At 45.8% G+C, this 21,313-nt stretch overlaps 1 protein-coding gene across 1 annotated transcript in view; it reads right to left on the bottom strand.

Moving 5' to 3' along the window:
- The window catches only part of LOC121438574 (leucine-rich melanocyte differentiation-associated protein-like), a 596,104-nt gene extending 580,654 nt beyond the window's left edge, over nt 1-15,450 (bottom strand). The window contains exons 1-2 of the mRNA XM_041638820.1: nt 15,399-15,450; nt 6,769-6,869 (exon numbers count right to left, since the gene is read on the bottom strand). Coding sequence (XP_041494754.1) covers nt 6,769-6,869; nt 15,399-15,428 — 131 coding nt within the window. The 5' untranslated portion in view covers nt 15,429-15,450. The remainder of the gene's footprint in view (nt 1-6,768; nt 6,870-15,398) is intronic.
- Between the last annotated feature and the right edge of the window lie 5,863 nt (nt 15,451-21,313).

The raw sequence follows: 21,313 nt of genomic DNA, 5'->3' as shown, positions 1-21,313 counted from the left end.
TTAAAGTAGGACAAGGGGGGCTCAAGGAAGAACTGGGGGTAACAGGCATCATAGAATTTATAAGGGAATCTGACATCTATACCAAAGCCCTTCCTTAGAAATTCGTTCAAAGTAACTCATCAGAGATAGGTTCATCAATGAACATTGTAAAGGCATTTATAATTGAGTTATCTCCAATGGGAAAATTTAGAAGCAACCTAAGTGTCCAACACTAAGGAAAGATTTAAGGTACCATGAAAAAATGTTCTATAAAGGCCTACTAGATAACTTAGTGGGTTAAAAAAAAGAATGAACAGACAATCCCATTTACAACTTAACTGAAAGAAAAAATAAAATACTCAGTGATAAATTTAATCGAAGAATTGAAAGATCTTCTCATCAACCACTATAAAACACTACTGAAAGGAACTCAAGACTGTGCAAAAACTGGACATATAGTCTGGGCTTATAACTAGATGAGCTGCTAAAGGGACATATACTTGGAATGAACATCAGATTCAATGTGATCCCAACCAAATCCCGACAAGATCTTTCACAAAATCCAGATGACCACAAAAGACTCCAAATAGACAATGTGATCTTGAACAAAAAGAAGAAAAGTTGAGATAACAAACTACCTAATTTCAAAATACACTACAGAGGTAGTTACCAAAGCAATACAGTACTGGCCTAAGGCAAGCATACAGCACAATGGAGCAGAACACAGCACCCAGACATAAATCTATCCACTCATGATTAACTGCTCTCAATAAAGGCACCAAGACCACACCAGGAGATAGGATGGCCTCCTCAATATGAAACTTAGACAAAACCTGAAACTGCAGTACCACTTGAGTAAAACACAGAGCATTATTTTTTTTAATTTTTTTCTATTTTTGGAATTTATAATTTTATCCTTTCTCCCTTTCTTATCCTCCCTCCAAGTCCATTTACCTTCCTTTGCTCTCTCTCAAATTCAAGGCCTCTTTTCTGTGACATATACCAATGCGTATATACGTGACTACTCCTAAATAGCAAATACAAGCTGTTTGGGCTATATACTGTTACTCGTATGTATGTTTTCAGGACTGGTCATTTGACTGGATAACAGTCAGAGTGCTCTTCCCTGAGGAAGACTGTTTCTCCCACTCTCTGCATTCCTCCGCTGCCTATAGTTCTTCATCTAGAGTTGAGGCCTCCAGGGCTTTCCCATTCCATGTTAGCCTATCTATTGATGTTGTCCTCGTTCAAGTCTTCTTTGGGCAGCCATGCTGGTGAATCTTCAAAGGTGTAGCTTCTCTAACATTTCTAGGGGAATAGCAGAGTACAAGTGCTTCTTTGAGGGGGAGTTCCACGTGTGTTATAACGCATGTGTAGAGGTCAGAGAGCAACTTGTAGGAATCAGTTCTCTCCTTCCACTGTGTGGGTCATCAGTTCTGGTGGTCAAAGACTACCCGTTGAGCCATCTCATTGGCCAAAAAGAGCTAATTTGGGCAATGATTTTTTTTTAAGGTACACCACCAATGGCAAAACCAGACAAATGAGGTTCCATCAAAGTTTGCAACAGTCATCATAAGGTAAGATAACTTTTGCAAAATTTGTATGCCATGATTTTGTATTTATATGCCAGGTTTGCCAGCCATCTTTGCAGAAGTATAACGAACTGCTGAGACAACCAGCTTAAAAGGACAGGTCTCTTCTAACTCAAAGCCTTGGAGGTTCTAGTACATAGCCAACTAGTCCTCCTGCTTTGAGTGTTCTGGTCCACAGCCAACTAGTCCTCCTGCTTTGGGTGTTCTGGTCCACAGCCAACTAGTCCTCCTGCTTTGGGTATTCTGTTCCACAACCAACTAGTCCTCCTGCTTTGGGTGTTCTGGTCCACAGCCAACTAGTCCTCCTGTTTTGGGTGTTCTAGTCCATAGCCAACTAGTCTTCCTACGTCAGGTGTTCTGGTCCATAACCAACTAGTCCTCCTGCTTTGGGTGTTCTGGTCCACAACCAACTAGTCCTCCTGCTTTGGGACATATGGCAAAGTAACCTCATGGCAGAAGTGTATAGCAGAGGAAATCTGCTTATATCCCCAGTAGCCTAAGACCGCCTGTTGTGGAATATTATTTTAAGATGTGTTACACTTGTTTATGCTATGGAACATTAGTTTTAATGACACAAAGATGTGTTGCATTCTTTTTTATTATTATTTTTTAAATTTATTTATTTATTAAGGATTTCTGCCTCGTCCCTGCAACTGCTTCCCATTTCCCTCCCCCTCCCCTGATAAAAGAGCAAGCAGTGTTCCCTGACCTGTGGTGCATTCTTTTAAGTTGCATTTGTTTAACTCTGTGAAATGGTGTTACTTTGTCTAAAACACCCAATTGGTCTAATAAAGAGCTGAACGGCCAATAGCAAGGCAAAAGAAAGAATAGGCAACATTGTCAGGCAGAGAAAATAAACAAGAGAGATCTGGGAAGAAAGATGGGAGAGAGAGCAAGAGGAGGAGAGAGAGACTCCAGGTGCCAGCCACCCAGCCACCCAGCTACACAGCAAGTCACAGAGAAAGAAGAAAGGTATCCAGAAATAGAGAAAGATTTAAGCCCGGAGGCAAAAGATAAATGGGATAATTTAAGTTAAGAAAAGCTGGCTAGAAACAAGTCAAGCTAAGGCCAGGTTTTCATAGATAAGAATAAGACTCTGTGTGTTATTTATTTGGGAGTTAGATGGTGACCCCCACAAAAAAACAAAGGGCCAAAGAGTAAAAGAATAAAATACCAACTACAACCTCTCATTAGGTCCTACCTCCCAAATGTTCCACTGCCTCCAAGAGGCAGTGTACCCAAGAAATAGAGTCCCCAAGGCTGGGGATTGGACCCTTATCCAAAGCATGACACCATAAATATAGTATGAGATTTGTATCCAAAATATATAAGGAACTCAACTCAATAGCAATATAAATAATAATAATAATAACAGTAATAACATTATATAAATAAGCAACAGATTTAAATAAAAATTTCTCAAAAGAAGACATACAGATAAATAAATAAATAAATAAATAAATAAATAAATAAAATTTTACCATCACTAATTGTCACGGTTAATCTTGGTTGTCAAGGTGAGTAAGCCTGGAATCACTAAGAGATTATTCCCATGCTTATTAAACTACTCAAAACAACCAAGATACAGAACAAACCAGTTGTCCACTGACAGTTGAGTGGGATTTAAAATGTGATGCTAATAAAAACTCCATAGAATATTACTCACCTTTAAAAATAAGAACATTTACTACATTGTGAGTGGATCTGAAGGACATTGTGCTAAGTAAAAATAAGATGGACACAGAAAGAGACAGATACATCTCACACATGGAATCTGAGAAGTCTAACTCATGGAAGCAAAGAATAGAATGGTGGTTGCCAGGCTGAGAGCAGGGAATTTGGGAGATGTTATTCAAAGAGTAAAATGATTCAGTAATAAGACATGAGTGAGTACTAGTGAATAAATGAAGCTAGAGCCTTCGTTCATAACACAAACAGAAGGAAAAACATCCAAAACGAACTCCAGATTTAATCATTGGCCACTCTACCATGTGGTGAGTAGGGTTAATATTGCTGGGTTATGTACTTGATATTCTCTAGACAGTTGGCCTTTAATGTTCTTACCACAAAAAGATATCTCTGTATGTGTGATGTGTGTGTGAATGTGGTAACCATATCGCAATGTATATCATATTGTACCTCATAAGTATATGTAATTTTAGCTGGCAGATGTATCTCAGTAAAGCTAGGGGTGAGGCAAGAAATTCACATTAGTGTCTCCAAAGAACATCTCCAGACATAGAACTCAGCACAAAAATTGAGACCTAGTTAAGAGTGCAGAGCAGGAATGGGAGGCCAAAGGACAGAGACATACAGAATTCTATCCCATTGTTTGCAAGCTTGATGCTTTGAAATGTTATGTAACATGTAGGCCTTCAGCTATTAAAAATTAAATGAACTCCTTTCTGAAAAAAACAAATTGTGGCCCAACACACAGATTGCAGCTGACCTTGCAACCTAGGGAGTGCAAAAGGTTCATTGCTCTGAAACACACACACGCACGCACGCACATGCATGAACACATGGGAACACTATGACTATAGTACATAATAATAATGTATATAACTTTGGAGAAAAAAGGTGTACAGAACAGGGCCAAACAGGCTGCCAAGAAGCATAACTGCAGGCAGGGGCCATGAGGCAATCAACTCGAAAATGTGGTCTCTACTACCCCATGGACATGGTGGGGTGGGGTGTGTCTAGAGAGAAACTTCTACTGAATAAAAGGTACTTAACACTACATCTTGCTGGGCAGTGGTGCCACACACTTTTAATCCCAGCACTCAGGAGACAGAGGCAGGCAGATCTCTATGAGTTAGAGGCCAGCCTGGTCTACAAGAGCTAGTTCCAGGCTGGTTCCAAAGCTACAGAGAAACCCTATCTTGAAAAGCAAAAAACAAAACTACTTCATTTGAATTTGTAACTTTTTTTTAGTTTTTAGTCAGGACCTCACTATATAGCTCAGGTTAACTTTGAACTTACTCTCTAGTGCAGGCAGACCTCAAACTTGGAATTCTCCTGCCTCAGCCTCCCAAGTATTAGGATGATTCAGGCCACCATGCCCAGCCTCGTTTGAGGCTTTAGACTTTTATTTATTAATTTTTTTATCAGTTCTTTGAGGATTTCATACAGGCCTTAGATGTATTTGGATCATACTCATCCTGACTCCCCTGCTACTTCAGGATCCGCCCACAACCTCCCATCCCTCCGACACCCGCATTCAGCCAGCAAGCCCCAGGAATCTGCTGCCTCCCCAGTGCTGGGACTCCAGGTGTGCACTGCCACACCTGGCTTTTACATGGGTTTGGGAGATAAAAGTCAGAGCCTCATGCTCCTTTTTGAGTGAGCCATCTCCCCAGCACAGACCCCTGAAACCTGGCACACTTAGGTCTCCCTGTCATACAACCAAATCCTTTAAATGTGAGCTGGCAACCTCCTTTTCTTCCTCTCTCTCTATTCTCCTGCTCTCTCAATATTATTTTTTAAAGAAGAGGAAGTTTAGTAACTAAAACATCTTAGATTTTTATGTGACTGAAGGCAAGTAGGACTAGTGCCTGTGTAGGCTCAAGAGAAATGATACCACCCACCTTCACAAACATACCCAGTCAGGTAAGTAATGAGGGTCACAGGTGTTCTAATCCAAGATACCCAATTCACATGTTGACGGTTTCTCTCCTTTAGTCTGTAACTCCCTCTGATTTAATCAGCTCTTGAACATACATGGTCCATGAGTCTTTGGCCACATCCTTCCTTCCTGTCCCCCTGTTCCAACTCAGCCCCAGCCAGCACAGAGCTCACGGAGTACAACACAGAGCGCAGCAAACTCCTGAGCAGCTAGCGGCTCTCTCAGCTGCAGGAAAAGAAGGCCGAGGCAAACAGGCAGTCCTTTCCCTAGACATGACCAGACATGACAGTTCTCACTCCCACAACCTGGACCCACCAACGCTCTCCATCACAGTGCCCAAGCCTCTTCAGGCACACCTCTAGGTTTCCACCAGACATTCACAAGGCAACTACAGTCCCCCAAACCATGAGGCCCTGGGCCCCTGGAGGCCACCCACTCATGTGGAACTCAGGGCACCATGGAAGGACATGACCTCTTGCCTGAGCCCAGGCAGGAGCTAAGAAAGGTGTGACTGTCTTAGGCGTCCTCCCTCTGACACTAGGACCACAAGGCACCCTGGATTTCTCTAGAGGCAGCAACTATGCTAACTACCTTTTGTACTGACATTGCAATGTTTAGGTTTCCACATCTGCCCCATGGCTAAGAACCCTTGGGAGGCAGAGATTGCATACACGGGGTGCATTCTCCCCCATCACCCCAAAGACACTCCTTTCGTACCATGCAGCTCAGTGTAAACCGTGCTGGCTCCTAGGCACCCTCCAGTTGATGCTGGTTTACCTGAAACTGCCATTCTCCTCTACCTGCTAAGAGGAAGTTCCCTGAGTGCCCATTCCCTGAATATTCCCCCAGATTCTTTATCCCCACTCAGAGTTTGGAAGACACAAAGCTTCTCAGGCCTAAGAGCAGGAACATAACTAGGTCTTAGAATGGTGGTCAGATCCTACACAGAGGGCAGAATGAGAAGAATATCACTTACAGGACAGCCTAAATGCAGCCAGCTCAGGAGCAAAAGCTGCCTTCCTGACCCCTGTCCACCCGTCCCACTAAATCCTGCTGTCCAAGTGTCACCAACTTTCATCCACTAAGCCCACACACCAGCATAGTAACTCATGGGAAGGAAGGAAATGTCTTCCTGCTGTCCTCCACTGGACTGCCATACGGATCACACCTACCTCTGGCCAAGACTCAAAGACTTGCTAGAAATCCCTTCCCCTCCCAAGCACTCCACATCAATAGCAAAGGTGAAATACACACATGTACCCTATCTATGATTTGATGCATTCTGGGAGAGGCGGTCATTCTTAAAAAGCAAAGCTAAACCCTCCTAAAACACTCATGACCATCTCGTTCCTTCTCCATAAGCTTCCACAGGAAAGGAAAGGAACAAAGTAAACAGAGGAAGAGCTCCCACAGTCATGAGGTGAACCGTGCTCCGAAACGCCAGCTCCTTAGGCTGCGCTTGCTAGAAGACTAGCCACAAGTCATCTAAAGCAGCACCAGACTTTAGCACGTGGCTGCATGGTTCTCGAGACCCTGCACAGGCCTGGCCTGCATCTCTCCAAGGTTACATACCTCAACAGGTTGAAGCTCAGATCAAGCCTCTTTGCAAAATGTCCGTAGTCCCTGCTGAGCTGCTCTGGGATTTCTCTGCAGTCCTGGCCTATGTAAGACACCTGGAGAGTAAATAGAACAGAAATGGAAATTACCCAGCTGCTCACAGCTCAGAGCCACTGACCCCATGGTTGCTTCCGCAGCTTTAAAGGCTGGCTCTTCAAAACAAAAAGGCTAATCTGCGCCTATTCCCCCAAGCTTTTAAAAACAACTCCCAACAACTCCCCTTTCATGGCACAGTTAGTTTGATGAAGACATATTGTGGCAAAACAGAAATTAGGTTAAAATTGGCTAAGATGCAGGCGCCCAAAGGAAGCCCAAGGCCAGAGTATGTGGAGAGAAGCCATCTGCCCTGACCTGGTGACAGCTGCCCGTCTGGCCCTTTTCACTCTCCCATCCACCCCATAATACACTCGTCCTCACAGAAGACAGAACTGATGCTCTACCAAGCATGCCTCAACCTTTTCTCCCACTTCAGAAGCAGCCCCTGAAGTCACAAGGTAAAGCCTCCCACCTTCTGAGACTGCCACAAAATCTAATCTAAAAAGCTCATGCTCAACTATACAATCAAGTTATTTTTTTTAAAAAGAATCAGAAACACACTAAAAGTAAGGTCATGATTTTGTGTTGGCTTGCATTCACAGCTATCAGTGGGAACATGCAGCCCTCACACCACAAGTTGGACCCCTGTACCCTTGAACCCCCTCAAGGTGCTAAAAAAAAAAAATCAAGGCTGGGCAAGGAAATCTCCCCAGACCATCAATGTCATCCTATTACCACTGTGTGTAAAATGCCCACCACACTCCCAATCAAACTGGTGGCAAGGCAAAGAAGGGCATGTAGCCGGAGTTTGAGGCTCTTCCATCAGGAAGATGTTTGTTTGTTTAATGTGTATGAGTGTTTTGCCTACATGTATATATGTGTACCACATACATGCCTAGTGCCCACAGAGACCAGAAGAGTGTATCAGTGCCCTCTAACTGGAGTTATAGATGGCCACCATCCTCCATAGGGGTGCTAGGAACTGGATCCCAATCTTCTGCAAGAGCAGCAAGCATTCTTTACTACCAATTGCTCTCCTCACCTCCCTTTTTTCTTCTCTTTAAATTTTTATTGATCTTTTGAGAATTTCATAAATTATATTTTGATCACATTCACCCCAACTCCTCCCAGACACAACACCAAGCTCCCACCTCCGACTTTGATTTATGTTGACCATACTCTCCTCGGTGTGGAACACACACTAGAGCACGGTTGCCCTGCCAGGGGCCACATTTTAAAGAAAGCTGACTCTTCCTCCCCCAGAATGTCATCAACTGTCCACAGTTCCTCAGTTAAGGATGCGGACTCCTGAGCTTTGCCCCCATGATGGAATGCTGGAGGAGTTGGTCTTGTCCAGGTCTTGTGACGGTGACCACACCTGCTGACCATCTGTGAGTATGATGGTCCCGTCCTGTCCAGAGAACACTATTTCACGCCAGCCCTTCCTGTCTTTAGCTCTTACAGTCTTCCTACTCCCACTTCCTGATAGTCCCTGATGGTGGGGGGAGGGGAAGAAGGAAGAGGGATGTAGATGTCCGATTTTAGCCCTCCAATGACACCTACTCTCTGCACTTTGAACAGTTGGGAGCTTCACTAACCTCCTTCAACTACAGAAAGAAACTTCTCTGACATCGGAGAGCTGCACTAACCTATGGGTACAGTGATGTGAATTCAGAGAGTCGTTTGATATTATGTTTGCTTAGCAGAATAGCAGTTGTCAGTTCATCCCTAAGGTGCTCACCAACCATGCACTCTTGGCCAGATTCACAGTACCAAGCATGAGTTTCCTCCTGTGGAACAGGCCTTAAGTCCCGTGATTGATTGGTTAACCCCGTAGTGTTCACGCCACCCTTGTACACAACTATGGCCATATCTTGCCATTCTGGTCATCATCGCACTCACAGCATGGTGAGGCTGCATTGATAGCATTTTCCTCAGCAGTGTACATGGCACCCTCTAGCCAGAAAGCTTTTGTAAGTCTTTTGCCTCCTTCAGCATTCTTTTTATGTTTATCTTATTTATATAATCATTCAAGCATATCATATGTATTTCCAAATATTAAAAGGCCTAACTGAAATTCGATCCTAGAACTCCTGAGAAGACTTTCAGGGCACTTCCCTCTACTCTAACCACTCAGTTTGGGGAGTCCATTTTTAGGACTGCAGGCAGAAAAGCATGCATTGTAGGTGACCAAGAGGTACACAGGTATGAAACACTACTGAACTATACTACCTTCAAACACCAGATAGAAACTCTGGCCCTTTAAGAAGCTATAACACTGATCCTGGATTCCCACAAACCTACCTTCTGTACAGACAGACAATGATGTCTTGGGATGGCTGACAGAACTCCAGCGTACTATGGTTCTCAGTAGGGAAGAAAACATGGTGGTCATCAGACATCCTGGACTGATGGAGCCTTATGAATGACAGATCTCAGAACTACAAAGCCATGTCTTTTTTCAAGGCACCGATCACCTCTTCTCTTACAAGGAGACAAACTATTGGCAGCACAATGTCTCATGTTTTCTATCTTCCCATTCACTGTATTTCAGTAACTTCATCCAGCAAGAAAGTGAGAGAGGAAAGGATAGAAAAAGCAGCTAATAATGATCGGTGGTGACATCACACACCTGTGGTCCCAGCACCTGGGAGGCAAAGCAGTTGCCTGGGCAACTTAGTATGCTCAAAGCCAGTCTGAGTAGCATAGCCATGTTTTGTACACCACTAAAAGATGACCACAACAAAATAATGTATAACATATATTCTCTCTCTCTCTCGTGTGTGTGTGTGTATGAATATGTGTGTTTATTCACATGTGTGCCATGGCACATCCATGCTATATAAAAGACAACTTGAAGTTCTCTCCTTCCACCATGTAGATCCCCAGGATGAAAATCAGGCTTAATGGCAACTGCTTTTACCCACACTGAATCATCTTAATGGCTCAAAAAAATAATTTTGACTCAGGAAGATATTGATATGATGAATACCATATATGATATTAAAGTATAATAATAATAATAATAATGGGATCTCACTTCAATATAGCTAGATGTCCCCTTTCTATATTAGATCCATTCTTTTTGCATCATTTAAAGCAATAAAGTAAGTTCTGTTTCGAAGTTGAGATGGAAATCATACACCAAGAAAAGATTGGGACTATAAGGTCCCAATTAATATAGGGGTTTAGTCTCAATCTGTAACTTGTTCTGTAAATTCATATTAACCCTCCAGGTCCATGAGAAAACCCAGCATGTACCACCACCGTTTTGTATGTCAATACATAAGATTTCCGTGACATATAAAACAGGGAAGTTTAGCCTTAAATCTGGATACTGAGCCATGTCTTCATAGCCTAGGCAAGGATTAGATCTAGTGGGGACCCAGCTTATTAAGTTCTAACTCTCACATAGGGAAGAACTCCACAGCCCTCTTAACATAACACAGATACTTAAGAATGGATCATGGGTAAGTTCTGATTCACGAATAAAGACTTCCCAACTTGGGAACCACAGAGTGCTTACATGCCCACACAGGTACGGGTGCTTCTGATCAATAGACGCTGATGGCTTCTAAACCAGTCTTCTGTCAGGAGGTGCTTTTAATGGAAGACCCTTTCAGACACCAGGAAATTTCAACTACAGTTTGTTCTCACTCTCCAGAGATGAAGACCCCCTAAGCTCCAAGATTAGCACGAGTCATTCTGGCAAGCCACATAGGACCACTCTATTATAAGCCAGCAGTTTTTGGACATGTTGGTTAGGCTGGCCAGGCTGAAGGGATCACACCAGTTGGGAAAGCCTTCAAAGCAGAGGCAGTCACTGAAGAGCAGAGGAACCACTAACTAGAAGAGAAAGTTGATTAGGATGTGCTTCTGGTGGGAGAAGCTTTGGAACAGCAGGCAGCTTCTAATTGCAATGGCTTCTTCAGCATGAAGACAAGAGATGTGGTCACAGATGGACCAGAGTCATTGTATCTGACCCATTATTCTGTTTAGGCTAAATTTAAGGACAAGATGTTGCACTTTCAACATTCCTACATTCTATATTTTAGGAAGGAACATCATTGCCAGGCAAACAAAAATTTACCAAGTTAGGATCAGGGATGTGGCTCAATCAACAGGATGCTTGCCTGGTATGCATGGGTCCAATTCCTGGCACTGCATAAAGTGGGCACAGCGGTGCATGCCTGTAATCCCAGCACGTGGCAGGTAGACGCAAGATACTGGAAGTTCAAGATTGTCCTCAGCTACACAGTAAATTTGAGGCTAGCCTGGGTCACATGAGTTCCTGTCTCAGAAAGGGAAAGGGAAGAGATGGAGAATGGGAAAGGGAAAGGCAAAGTGAAAGGACAGGGAAAGAGAAGGAAGGGGGAGGGAGAGAAGAAGAGGGGACAGTAGAGGAGAGCAGAGAAGAGAGGGAAAAAAATCTAGGCAAAGAGCCCTCCAGAGAGAAAGCGGAGAAAGATGTGAGAATGTGTGAGTAGATGCCCAGCCCAGACACATACTTAGTCCCTGTGAGCAGAGCTGTAAAGGCAGCTGAAGTATAAGTGACCGCAAATGTCGGCTTACCATCAGGACAGTTGCTTCTGGGCCCTTTCTAATGTGTTAAGTTTGTCAGTCATCAGATTATCTAGGGCCCCCATCTATTACCGGGTTTGCAATCACAGGGAGCATAGCTCTGGGTTCATTTGTGAGCACCAGCATAGCTATCCACCAGCTGCTTCCTTGGATAAGTCACAATGTCCTGGGGCCTGTTCCCCCTTTTGTTTTCTTCATTTAGAGAGCTGCATGTAGCCCAGACTGGCTTGGAGTTCACTATGTAGCCGAGGATGACCTTTGGCTTCTGTTCCTCCTGCCTAGTTTATGCTGGGGACCAAACCTAGAGCCTTGTGCATGGTAAGCAGGCAGGCACTCTACTAGCTGAGTGATCCCCAGCCCTGCTTTCTCTTTATTAAATTTATCAAATACTGTCACCAACTACCATCAAAAGTAGTTACGATAGCACAATAACATTTAATAAATGCCAGCCATGTGCCCAACATCTTCTGCATCCTCACAAAATGGTCTTTGGGATCAGGCAGCATCATTGCCTTTGTACTGTATGGTAGGAGCAAAATAACATACGAAAGACGCCATCTCTGTTGCGGAGAGGTCACCCAATCAATATCTGTTGTTTCAGACCAATATCCCCATGGAAAGGATTGGTTATTCTCATTGTCTCTTGGGCCAAAGATTTCAGTGCCCAAATTTCAAGTTTACATTTATGTCTGTAACTGTATTCATGCTACACACTGTAGCTGTTATACATTAATGGAAAAAGGAAGATGTAATGTTGAATATAAATGAAGCATTCACACCAAGAAAAGCCAAATAAGGTCAGGCCCATGATGACTAAAAAGACTTTACAGAAAAAAATGATGGGACAGTACCAACCCTCCTACTTGCATGTCAGCCACTGGCCCATGGTGACCCCAGAAGCAGCAATATAGCATCAGACAAATGTCACCAGCATCTCTCTAAATCGTTTTCATGTTTACTGGAATTTTTCCTTGCACTTAAACCATCCCTTTATTTAGGATGTATATTCTCTAAACACTGGAAAGGTTATATCCAATCATATATAAAGTTTTTCCTCTTTAAGAGGGATCATGTGGTTGCGGGGACGAGGCAGAAATCCTTAATAAATAAATAAATTTAAATAAAAAAAAATAAAATAAAATAATAAAAAAAAAGAGGGATCATGATAGATCTAGAGAAATGGCTCAACAGTTAAGAGTACTTGCTTCTCTTCCAAAAGACCCAAGTTCTGTTCCCAGCACCCATGTCTGGCAGCTCACAACTACCTGGAACTCCAGCTCCAGGAAATCTGTCTTAGTCTGCTTTCTATTGCTGCGCTAAAGACCACTAAACAAAAGCAATTCGATGAGAAGGGTTCGTTTGGATTGTATATTCCAGATCACAGTCCACTGATGAAAGGCAAAGCGAGAACTCAAGGGAGGCATGACTCTAGCTTTTGTCAAGCTGACAAAATTCTAACCAACACAATACATGATGCACTCTCCTGCCTTTCTTGGGCACCCCCACATACTACTCACAGACACACAAACTCATGCAAGTAAAAATAAATATTGTTAAAGAAAAACCTAGAGCTGGAAATGTAGCTTCATGGTAACATGCTTGCCTCGTAAGCAGAAGCGTTGGGTTAGAATCCCAGCACCAAAATAATATAAATTAATTAATTAAAAGATCTACCTGATAACAGGGTAGATAGGTTTACTAGAGTGTTAATTGGCAAGAGGCACAAATGCTACAAGGCATATCTGCTGATGTCCCAATGGGTGTATCTGCTGATGTCCCAATGGGTGTATCTGCTGATGTCCTATAGCACACAGTAGCAATGGTGTATCTGCTGATGTCCTATAGCACACAGTAGCAATGGTGTATCTGCTGATGTCCTATAGCACACAGTAGCAATGATGTATCTGCTGATGTCCTATAGCACAGAGTAGCGATGAGTGTATCTACTGATGTTCTATAACACACAGTAACAATGAGTGTACCTGCAGATGTTCTATAACACACAATAGCAATCTATTATGCTTTGTGTGATTCAAAACAACCAGCAGAAGGGACTGCAAGCCCCTAGCATAAGCAACTAAATGATATGCATTTACTATAATAGATAGACCAATTCCATTCTTCTGATTATTATATACTAGATGCATGTATTGAAATATTACACTGAACCCTATTGAATAGGTGGTTTTTAAGAAGGAACTTTCTGTCAGAATCATAAACATTCAAGGTGCTATATCTCACAGTAGGTGCTGTTATAAATTGTGTGGAGCTGATGGTAGCAAATACTCTAACCCCAGAGTCAGGCACTCACATTCACTATCTAAATGCTGTATGAAAGGAGACAGTAACACCCCAGATACCCCTGTGGCTTCCTAGCTCCTCCCAGTACTTTATCTTGAAATACTGGACACGGCCCAAAACGTCTCACCCACAAGTCAGCAGATGCCCCTGAGCCCTGGGCAGCAGGCTCCGTTAGGGGCACAGGAAACGCCAAGTCTTGAGAAGGACAAGATAAGAAAAAGGAAGTCTGGGGAAGTTTCGACCTCACTGTTAAGTTCTCCAGGAACTTGGAAGAAACTATACAAAGAGAATGCTGGGATTGGAAATGCAGAGACCACCAAATGCATGAAGGGACCCTGCTTCTTAGGCAAATACACACAGGGGCAGGCCCCCATACACACACACACACACACACACACACACACACACACACACCCCTCTTTCTAGGAAGTCAAACTCACTCCCAGAAGCCCCCTTTCCCTGGCTCAGATCCTCCTTTTTAGCCACTTAGCAGAGGCTGACAGCAGTTTGCCGGGCTCACTCCTCAACTCTGGACTTGTGCCTGTCTGAGGCTCCAGACAGAGCCAGCAGTACTAGGAGACAAAGCTCTCAATAGAGCAGCAGAGAGCTGCTACCTCATTTCCATCACCTGAAGGGTGCCTGGCACACAGTAGCCACTCAATAAATGAGGAAGGTACCAGACTCCTGAAAAAGGAAAGAGTTTACTTTGGGGGATGCGCACGGCTGTCGTTCTTTGGGTTTCCGATTTGTAAAACCCCTAGGCATCTAAGGAAGGACAATTCCCTAGTCCCTCATACCACAAGACTAAAGGGAGAACTTTCAAAGCTCACCACTCTTTCACAAGGGTGGAGAAGAACTTGGCAAAGTGAGACCACTGGCTTTACAAGAGGGAGAGGGGACGCAAAAGAGAAACCTTCATTTTTTTCAGCAGATAAAGGGCCCCTGCTCAGGCTGATGGAGTTCTCTCCAAACACTGCAGGCCTTACTATGGGGCTGAAAGCAGGTAGGGCAAGATGTCACTACCATGTCCTAGTGATACCTCTTCAAGAAACCAGAGACCAAGTGAAAAATGTAGAGGACCCCGAGCCTCCACCAGCTGTGGAAAAGATCACTCTGATAGCAGAGATGCCCACCAGCACGCAGCCAGAGGACACGTTGTGGCTTTAGTGACCCTGTGCACTTTGCTGCCTTGGCCCCCTTCCTCAATGGAAATGTAAGTCCATTTGTTTTACAGTACAGTTGCCCTAGTATCAACAGCTAAATGGTAGCCTATTAAAACATTTTCTTGCACACCAAAAATTCTTTTAAAACCAAGACTGTGAAAAAAGAAACTGAAACACTTTTGGTGGGTCCTGAAAAATATGAGTTACCAGGACAGGGTCTCAAGGCGAAGTTAGTCCCTAAGTGTTGATCAGTGTGGCTCCAGGGACAGAGGAAGGCAGGGGTCTGGGCTGCTCACCACACGGCCAGGAAATGTGCCATGATCAAAAGAAGGGTCTGAACTCTTCAACCTAGAGCAAGTGTGGGCACTTGGCACACATCACCTGCACATGCGGCTATCCGAGGAAGACGGCGCTCATGTTAAGCCTTGGAGACCCGGGGCCTCACTGTCCCTCCCATCCCCAGTTGGGCCCCAGGACTAATGAGGCTCGCTCGGACCAACTTACTTGAGTTCCACTGACCACTATCCCAGCCATGGTGGCTGGGACCCTGCGGCGGGCTGCACTGAGCAAAGTGGGCGGTGCAGTTCCGCACTGGGCGGTCAGCTGACCGGCGGAAGCCCCAGGCGCCGGCCGCCACCGAGAACTGCGCGCGGCTGCGCTGCAACCGCTTGCTTAACTAGACCGGGTGCACTTAAACCTCGGCCGCCAGGCAGCTCGCAACAGGTGAGGCGCTGCGCTGCACCTAACGTGGGGACCCCTCACGACTACTCCGCTCCTCTGCCCGGTTCCTCCCTGGGTCCCTGCGCCCCCAAGAAGTGCTCCCTCTAAAACCCAAAGCCCAGAACTTTGTTGCTTTCATCAGACTCAGTCTTCGGAATGAAGGAGGTCTCCATCATGGGCGTGCTTAGTTCCTGGCTCAGAACTGGGCCTTCCCAGAGTTTCACAATCTCGGTTACGTAACTGCCCTCCATTGCTGGAAGGAGGGGCCTCTTCACCCAAAGTTCCCTCCACAGTTTTGGCCTGGAAGGTGGTTGGGGAAAGGGGCTCCTGGTGGGATGGAGTTGCTATTTGTAAGAGGGAAAGTGAAGGAAAGTTGAATTGTGCCAGCCACAACCGATACTCTTACCACATGCCCTCACCGTGTGCTGCCCCCCCTCTAAGCCTTTGACAGTGATGAACAGTAATGACAGTTAGGGGAAGGGAAACTGATAATGTCTCTAAATTTCAGAATCCTCTTATTCTCCTCCTCCAAGGGAAAAGACAATTGAGAACCAAAGCTATTAACTCGATATGTGGCTGCCCTCAGCACCTGCCCACCTCCCACCCCACCCTTCTTCTCCAGAAGTGGCCACTGCCATCCCCTGACCAGGTAATCCAGCACAGGACAGGTAGCTCCTACACTCCTGATTTCCTCTGGAACCTTCTCCCTGCCTTCTCTTGCCTTCCCACCTCCACCCTCAGGATACCAGTCCTTATGCATCTATAAGGGTGGAAGCTGACCCTCCTATAGCAAAAGACATGGTTGGAGACCAGCAAGACCCTGTCTCAGAAGTGTGTGGGTGTGTGCATGCGTGCGCATGTGCACGTGTGTGTGGAGAGAGCTAAACAGAGACGTGTTGGACACTAGGGTGTAATGTCGAGTGCAACAGATTGAAGGGAGAAGCCCAGCAAGGTTGCCCCAACATCCCATCCCGTGTGGCCTTCCCTCCTCCCGGGAGTGAGGCACGACTCCTCCGGCATCAGGATCTAATAACTCCCTCTCACATAGGGCTCCTCCGAGCGTTTTTTATGACCAGATCCCACTCAGAAAGAGGGTTTCAAGTGGGAAGTCTGGGATGTAAATCTTGCTCTGGGGGAGAGGGGCTTTGGCTTCTAGGACAGGGCTTAGGGAAGTGAAATTGTGGTTTCTATGACTCACTTCTAGACGGAAAAGGAGCTGGAGACAGGAGGGCAGAAAGAGGCTTCCCTGGGACCTTGCCTTCGTCTTTATTTTTTAAATTATTATTACATTGTGTGTGTGCACACATGTATGCGTGCACACATGCACCCATTGTGACATATATGCATACTCACACACGAAGAGACCAGAGAGCAGTTTTCAGAAGCTGGTTCTCTCCTTCTATGCTATGGGTCCAGGAGAACTGAATCAGGCCATCGGGCTTGGCAGCAGGCACCTTTACCAGCCGGACAGTCTCACCGCCCCGCCCCTTCTCCTTAATTCTGTGAAGCATCACTTACCAAGCCCCGGACTTGTCCATTCTATCCTTTTCACAGATGGATGATAACATCATTCAACTAGATAAGGAAAGACTGAGTCCCAATCTCACTCTCAGGGCAGGTACCACAGCTCAATAGACCTACAGATGACTGCGGGCGCCAGCTCCACACAAGAGAATGGTCACAGTGCTCTGGTTGTCATTGTCCCCTGTGTCTTGGCAACACTTAAAAGCCACAGGCTATACGACTGATGCTGACAACTATGATTGTGGTCAAGTGTTTTCTTCTGTCCAGACTGCCCTGTTCCTAACACACTGCCAGCCAGCCAGGCCTAGGATGGCAGCCTAGTGATGGGCAGCGCTAGCCTCTGAAGGCTGGCCTGCCTGCCCCTGTCTTTCACACATGTCCCATAGGAAGAGAGGCCATCGCCAAGTGGAGCTAGGAAAAGGCAGGAAGTTCCTGGAAATGCCAAGAGTGACAGGCAGAAACAGAAAGCTACTTTCCAGAGAGAAGATAGAAGGGAACCTCCCAAGGCCTGATGCCCTGAGGACAGCTCATTCTCCCTCACCCACTGTCCGCAAGAGTCTGCCTTCCCTGCCTGACAGGGAAGAAATAGTTCAGTGCCCTGGCGGTCACGGCACTCTGCCCTCCCCTGCCACCTCTCACTTCAACCTGCTTAGCAGAAAGTGACTCACAGAAGCCTGTGCAGAAACAGGGACCCCTCTTGTATCCCTTCACACACTGTCTCCTTGCTGCTCCCTCCTCCACAGAATCTCAGGGGATCATTTCAAAACTCAAAATCTTCCAGAGCATCCCATTCAGTTCCTAATAGTCCACGCTATAACATGATCTTCAATATCACTTACAGTGCTGGAAGTATTGGTAAAGAGCTTGCCTGGCATGTGCGAGGCCCTAGGTTCCATCCCTAGCACACAAAATGAAGGGAGAAGGAAGGAGAAGAAGGGGAGGGAGAGAGGGAGGGAGGGAGGGAGGGAGGGAGGGAGGGAGGCAGGCCTTGGTGCATATGTGTTATACACAAAATAAATAATAAAGCATAACAAAAGTGTTTCAAAGAAATATCTCTTCCTTACAGCCCCATCATTTCCTACCCTCTGCCTGGACTTGTAAGAGATTTTAGTTTGGCCTGGGGATGCCTCCCTAGCGGCTCCTGTCACCACTCAGTGACCCCACCAAGAAAGCCAGCTGACAGTATATGCAAGGATCATGGGGAGATTGCAAAACAAACCCGAAGAGTTCCATCTGAGGGAGGCTTTCGTGTGTTCTGTGAGGAACTACAGAAAGTCCTTGATCAGAGTGATTGTCAGACATTCCAGCTGCTGCACCAAGCTCTGTCAACTAGATGGCAAACTGAGAACCAGATAGTTATTCCTCCTAGCTATGGAGGCCAGGAATTCTGGGACCAGTGCCAGCGGATTCCCTCGTGCTGGTACACCGGCAGCTGCATTTCCCTGTGTCCCTGGAAGGAACAAGCTAGCCCTCTGGGGCCTAAGGGCACTAATCCTATCACAAGGGCTCCACTCTCATGACCCTGTCCCTCCCAAAGACCCCCCAGCTCCTAACACTCAAAGGGTTAAGGCTTCAACATATGAACTTTAGGACACAAGCATTCAAACTATGGTGTTAGTAGTTTCTCTCGATGTAGCTGTCAGAGGCTCAGGCTAAAACAAGGGGATTTACCTCTGCTTTTCCCCATCAGCTTCCAGAGGTTGAGCCACAGAATGGAAGAACAATGGCGGGGAGGGCAGAAGGAGGAGGAAAAGAGGTAGAGATGAAGGGACAAGAGAAAAAGGTCCTATCTTCCTGGACCAACGATATTGGAAAGGGAAGGAGAAGACATCCTTCTGTTTCCCTCTGACTGAATAAAAAGAGAAATGAAGTGGCCTTCCTGTTCACAGGGAAGAGGATAAACCCTGCCTCAGAACCCACAGCAAAGGCTAACAAACTCTCCTGTGGAACGGAGGAGTTTATGAGGAGACGAGGAAGACAAGCCCTGTTGAGGCTTGGGGAGCCAACTCCTCCGGTGCCCCTGGAGCACTAGGAGAAAGGGGAGAATCATGCAAGCCTCCCCTCTCACTTGGGGCCCCTATTGATTCTCACCAGCCTGTTCTATGATGAGAGTCACAGCTTCCCTTCTCCTGCTGTTCCAATCTCCAGCCTCATTGGGGACATCCTCAGCTAACACACAGCCTTCAGTCAAAATGGTCCAGTTTGCCCAGGGTTATCTGCAATCCTGTATCAATAAGAGATGTTGTCACTGTGGTCGTGTTTTCTGAACCCCTAAGAAGGTATAGCCCAGAGTGTATAAGAACACTCATGAGGCCCACAAAACAGTAAGTTCAAACCAAGCATGACCTGGACCTCCAAGTCCATGACTCTGGCACTCTGAAGGGGCCTGTGAAGAGAAGGGTCAGCACACACAAGGGTACCTTCCTCGCCACCCTGGAGGAAGCAGGAAGTATTGTATTCCCACTGTCACCCTTGTTGTTGTTCCTTGGCAGAAGAGGCCCTTCCCCTTGGAATTCTTCCTCTGTTGCCTTCCTGGGGACACAAAGGAAGATCCTGTTTATTTTCAGTCAAGGGAGTTGATGTTGGGGTCAGCCAGGACCAACCAAACAGGAACTGGTTCCTTAAATCTTCAGATTGCGCCTTTGCAGCAGAGACCAGGACAGAGCCAGTTCCGCAGCTCCCAACATTGTCTCCAGCCTGGCCACCTTGCTTCCAAGGAAATGGGAGTCGCTATTCATCATGCTCCAGCCTCTGGTTCGAGTTCTGTACACTCAGACCTCAGCTTTGAGAGAAAAAAAATCACCTAGCCATGTGACTACCAGATGCTCCTTGATACTGCATCCGTCCCCTTCAGACCTGAGGGACAGAGGGAGGGATGTGAGAAAGAGTAGGGTGCTTGTATTGCCTCTTCTAAGTTTGTGCGCCTATGCGGAGGACAGAAGGTGATCGAAGCTCCCAAACACTTCCAGTATCCCTCAGCAAGAACCACAAATACCTTTTAAATGTATGTTGTGTGCCATCAGACTGTCCGGCTTGGGAACCCCTTTTACAATAATATTTCCTGTTAAATTTACTGTGCTACTTCCTCAGCGCCTCTACTCTTCTTCTCTTTAGGATTTAATGGTTGTTGAGGTTGTTGTTGCTGTGTGTGTGTGTCTGTGTGTCTCTGTCTGTATAGTTTATGTACACACACGGATTGCACACAGTACGTGCAAAGTGCAAAGATTGACTTTCAGTGCCCTTTTCAGGTGTCTTGTTCTGTGAGACAAGAGCTCCATTGGAACCTGGAGTACACTGAGACTGAGCTGGGCTGACTGGCTAATGCGCTCCGGGGGGTGCCCCTTGTACCAGCACTGGGGCATAGGCTGACCCACAGGCTGACCAGACTGGCTTTTATGTGGGTGCTGGCAATCTGAACTCAGATCTCCATACATACTCAGCAGGCAATTTACCCACCAATTGTCTCCTTAGCCCTGGGTCTTAAGAAGTTCTGTGGATCCAGACTTGATCCATGTCTATACTTTGGCACTCTGAGGCTATAATGGCGAGAAAATCACAAAGGTTAACTGGGGCTGCATAGTAAGGCCCTATCTCAAAAGCCAAACTTGGAAGGCAGTTGTTTACCTTTTGAAAAGCAAACAGCCAGGAAAAGAAGAGTTTGGGAAAGGTGGGGTGAAGGGGGGCTCCCGCCCTTTCTCCTGTGATGTTTGTGGCATGGGTGTACTGCTTTTGCAGATAAAATTTAAAAAAAGCTGAGCATGGTGGTACATGCTTTTAATCTCAGCCCTAGGGAGGTAAGGGAAGGAAGATCTCTGTAAGAGAGGGGCCAGCACAGACCACATAGTAAGTAGGCCCGGGCTAGCCAAGGCTACATAGTGAGAGCCCAGTCTCAAAATAAAATATGAAAAATAAGAAACAGAGAAACTGATATAGGAAGAGTGGGAAATAGGAGACTTGGCCCTGCCGCTGCGATCTCTGCCTTGCTTTCAGCATCGCTTTACCAGACCCTGAGAGCAGCGCTGAGAATCACACCTCAGGCTCGTTGCCGGAACTTGCAGGTTACTCCAAGTCTCGAATGGTTTAGGTGAGCCATCAGTGCCTCGGAAGAAAGAGGTTCATGCTAGACTTTGGCAAGGAAAGGAGGACAAAGATAAGAAAATCCAGCCAGACTGTCT

Source organism: Microtus oregoni, unplaced genomic scaffold, assembly GCF_018167655.1.
Source record: "Microtus oregoni isolate MIOR12 unplaced genomic scaffold, Mior012 000056F_ref0000123, whole genome shotgun sequence".
NCBI classification, from domain to species: domain Eukaryota; kingdom Metazoa; phylum Chordata; class Mammalia; order Rodentia; family Cricetidae; genus Microtus; species Microtus oregoni.
This window is presented reverse-complemented; position numbering and strand designations above follow the sequence as displayed.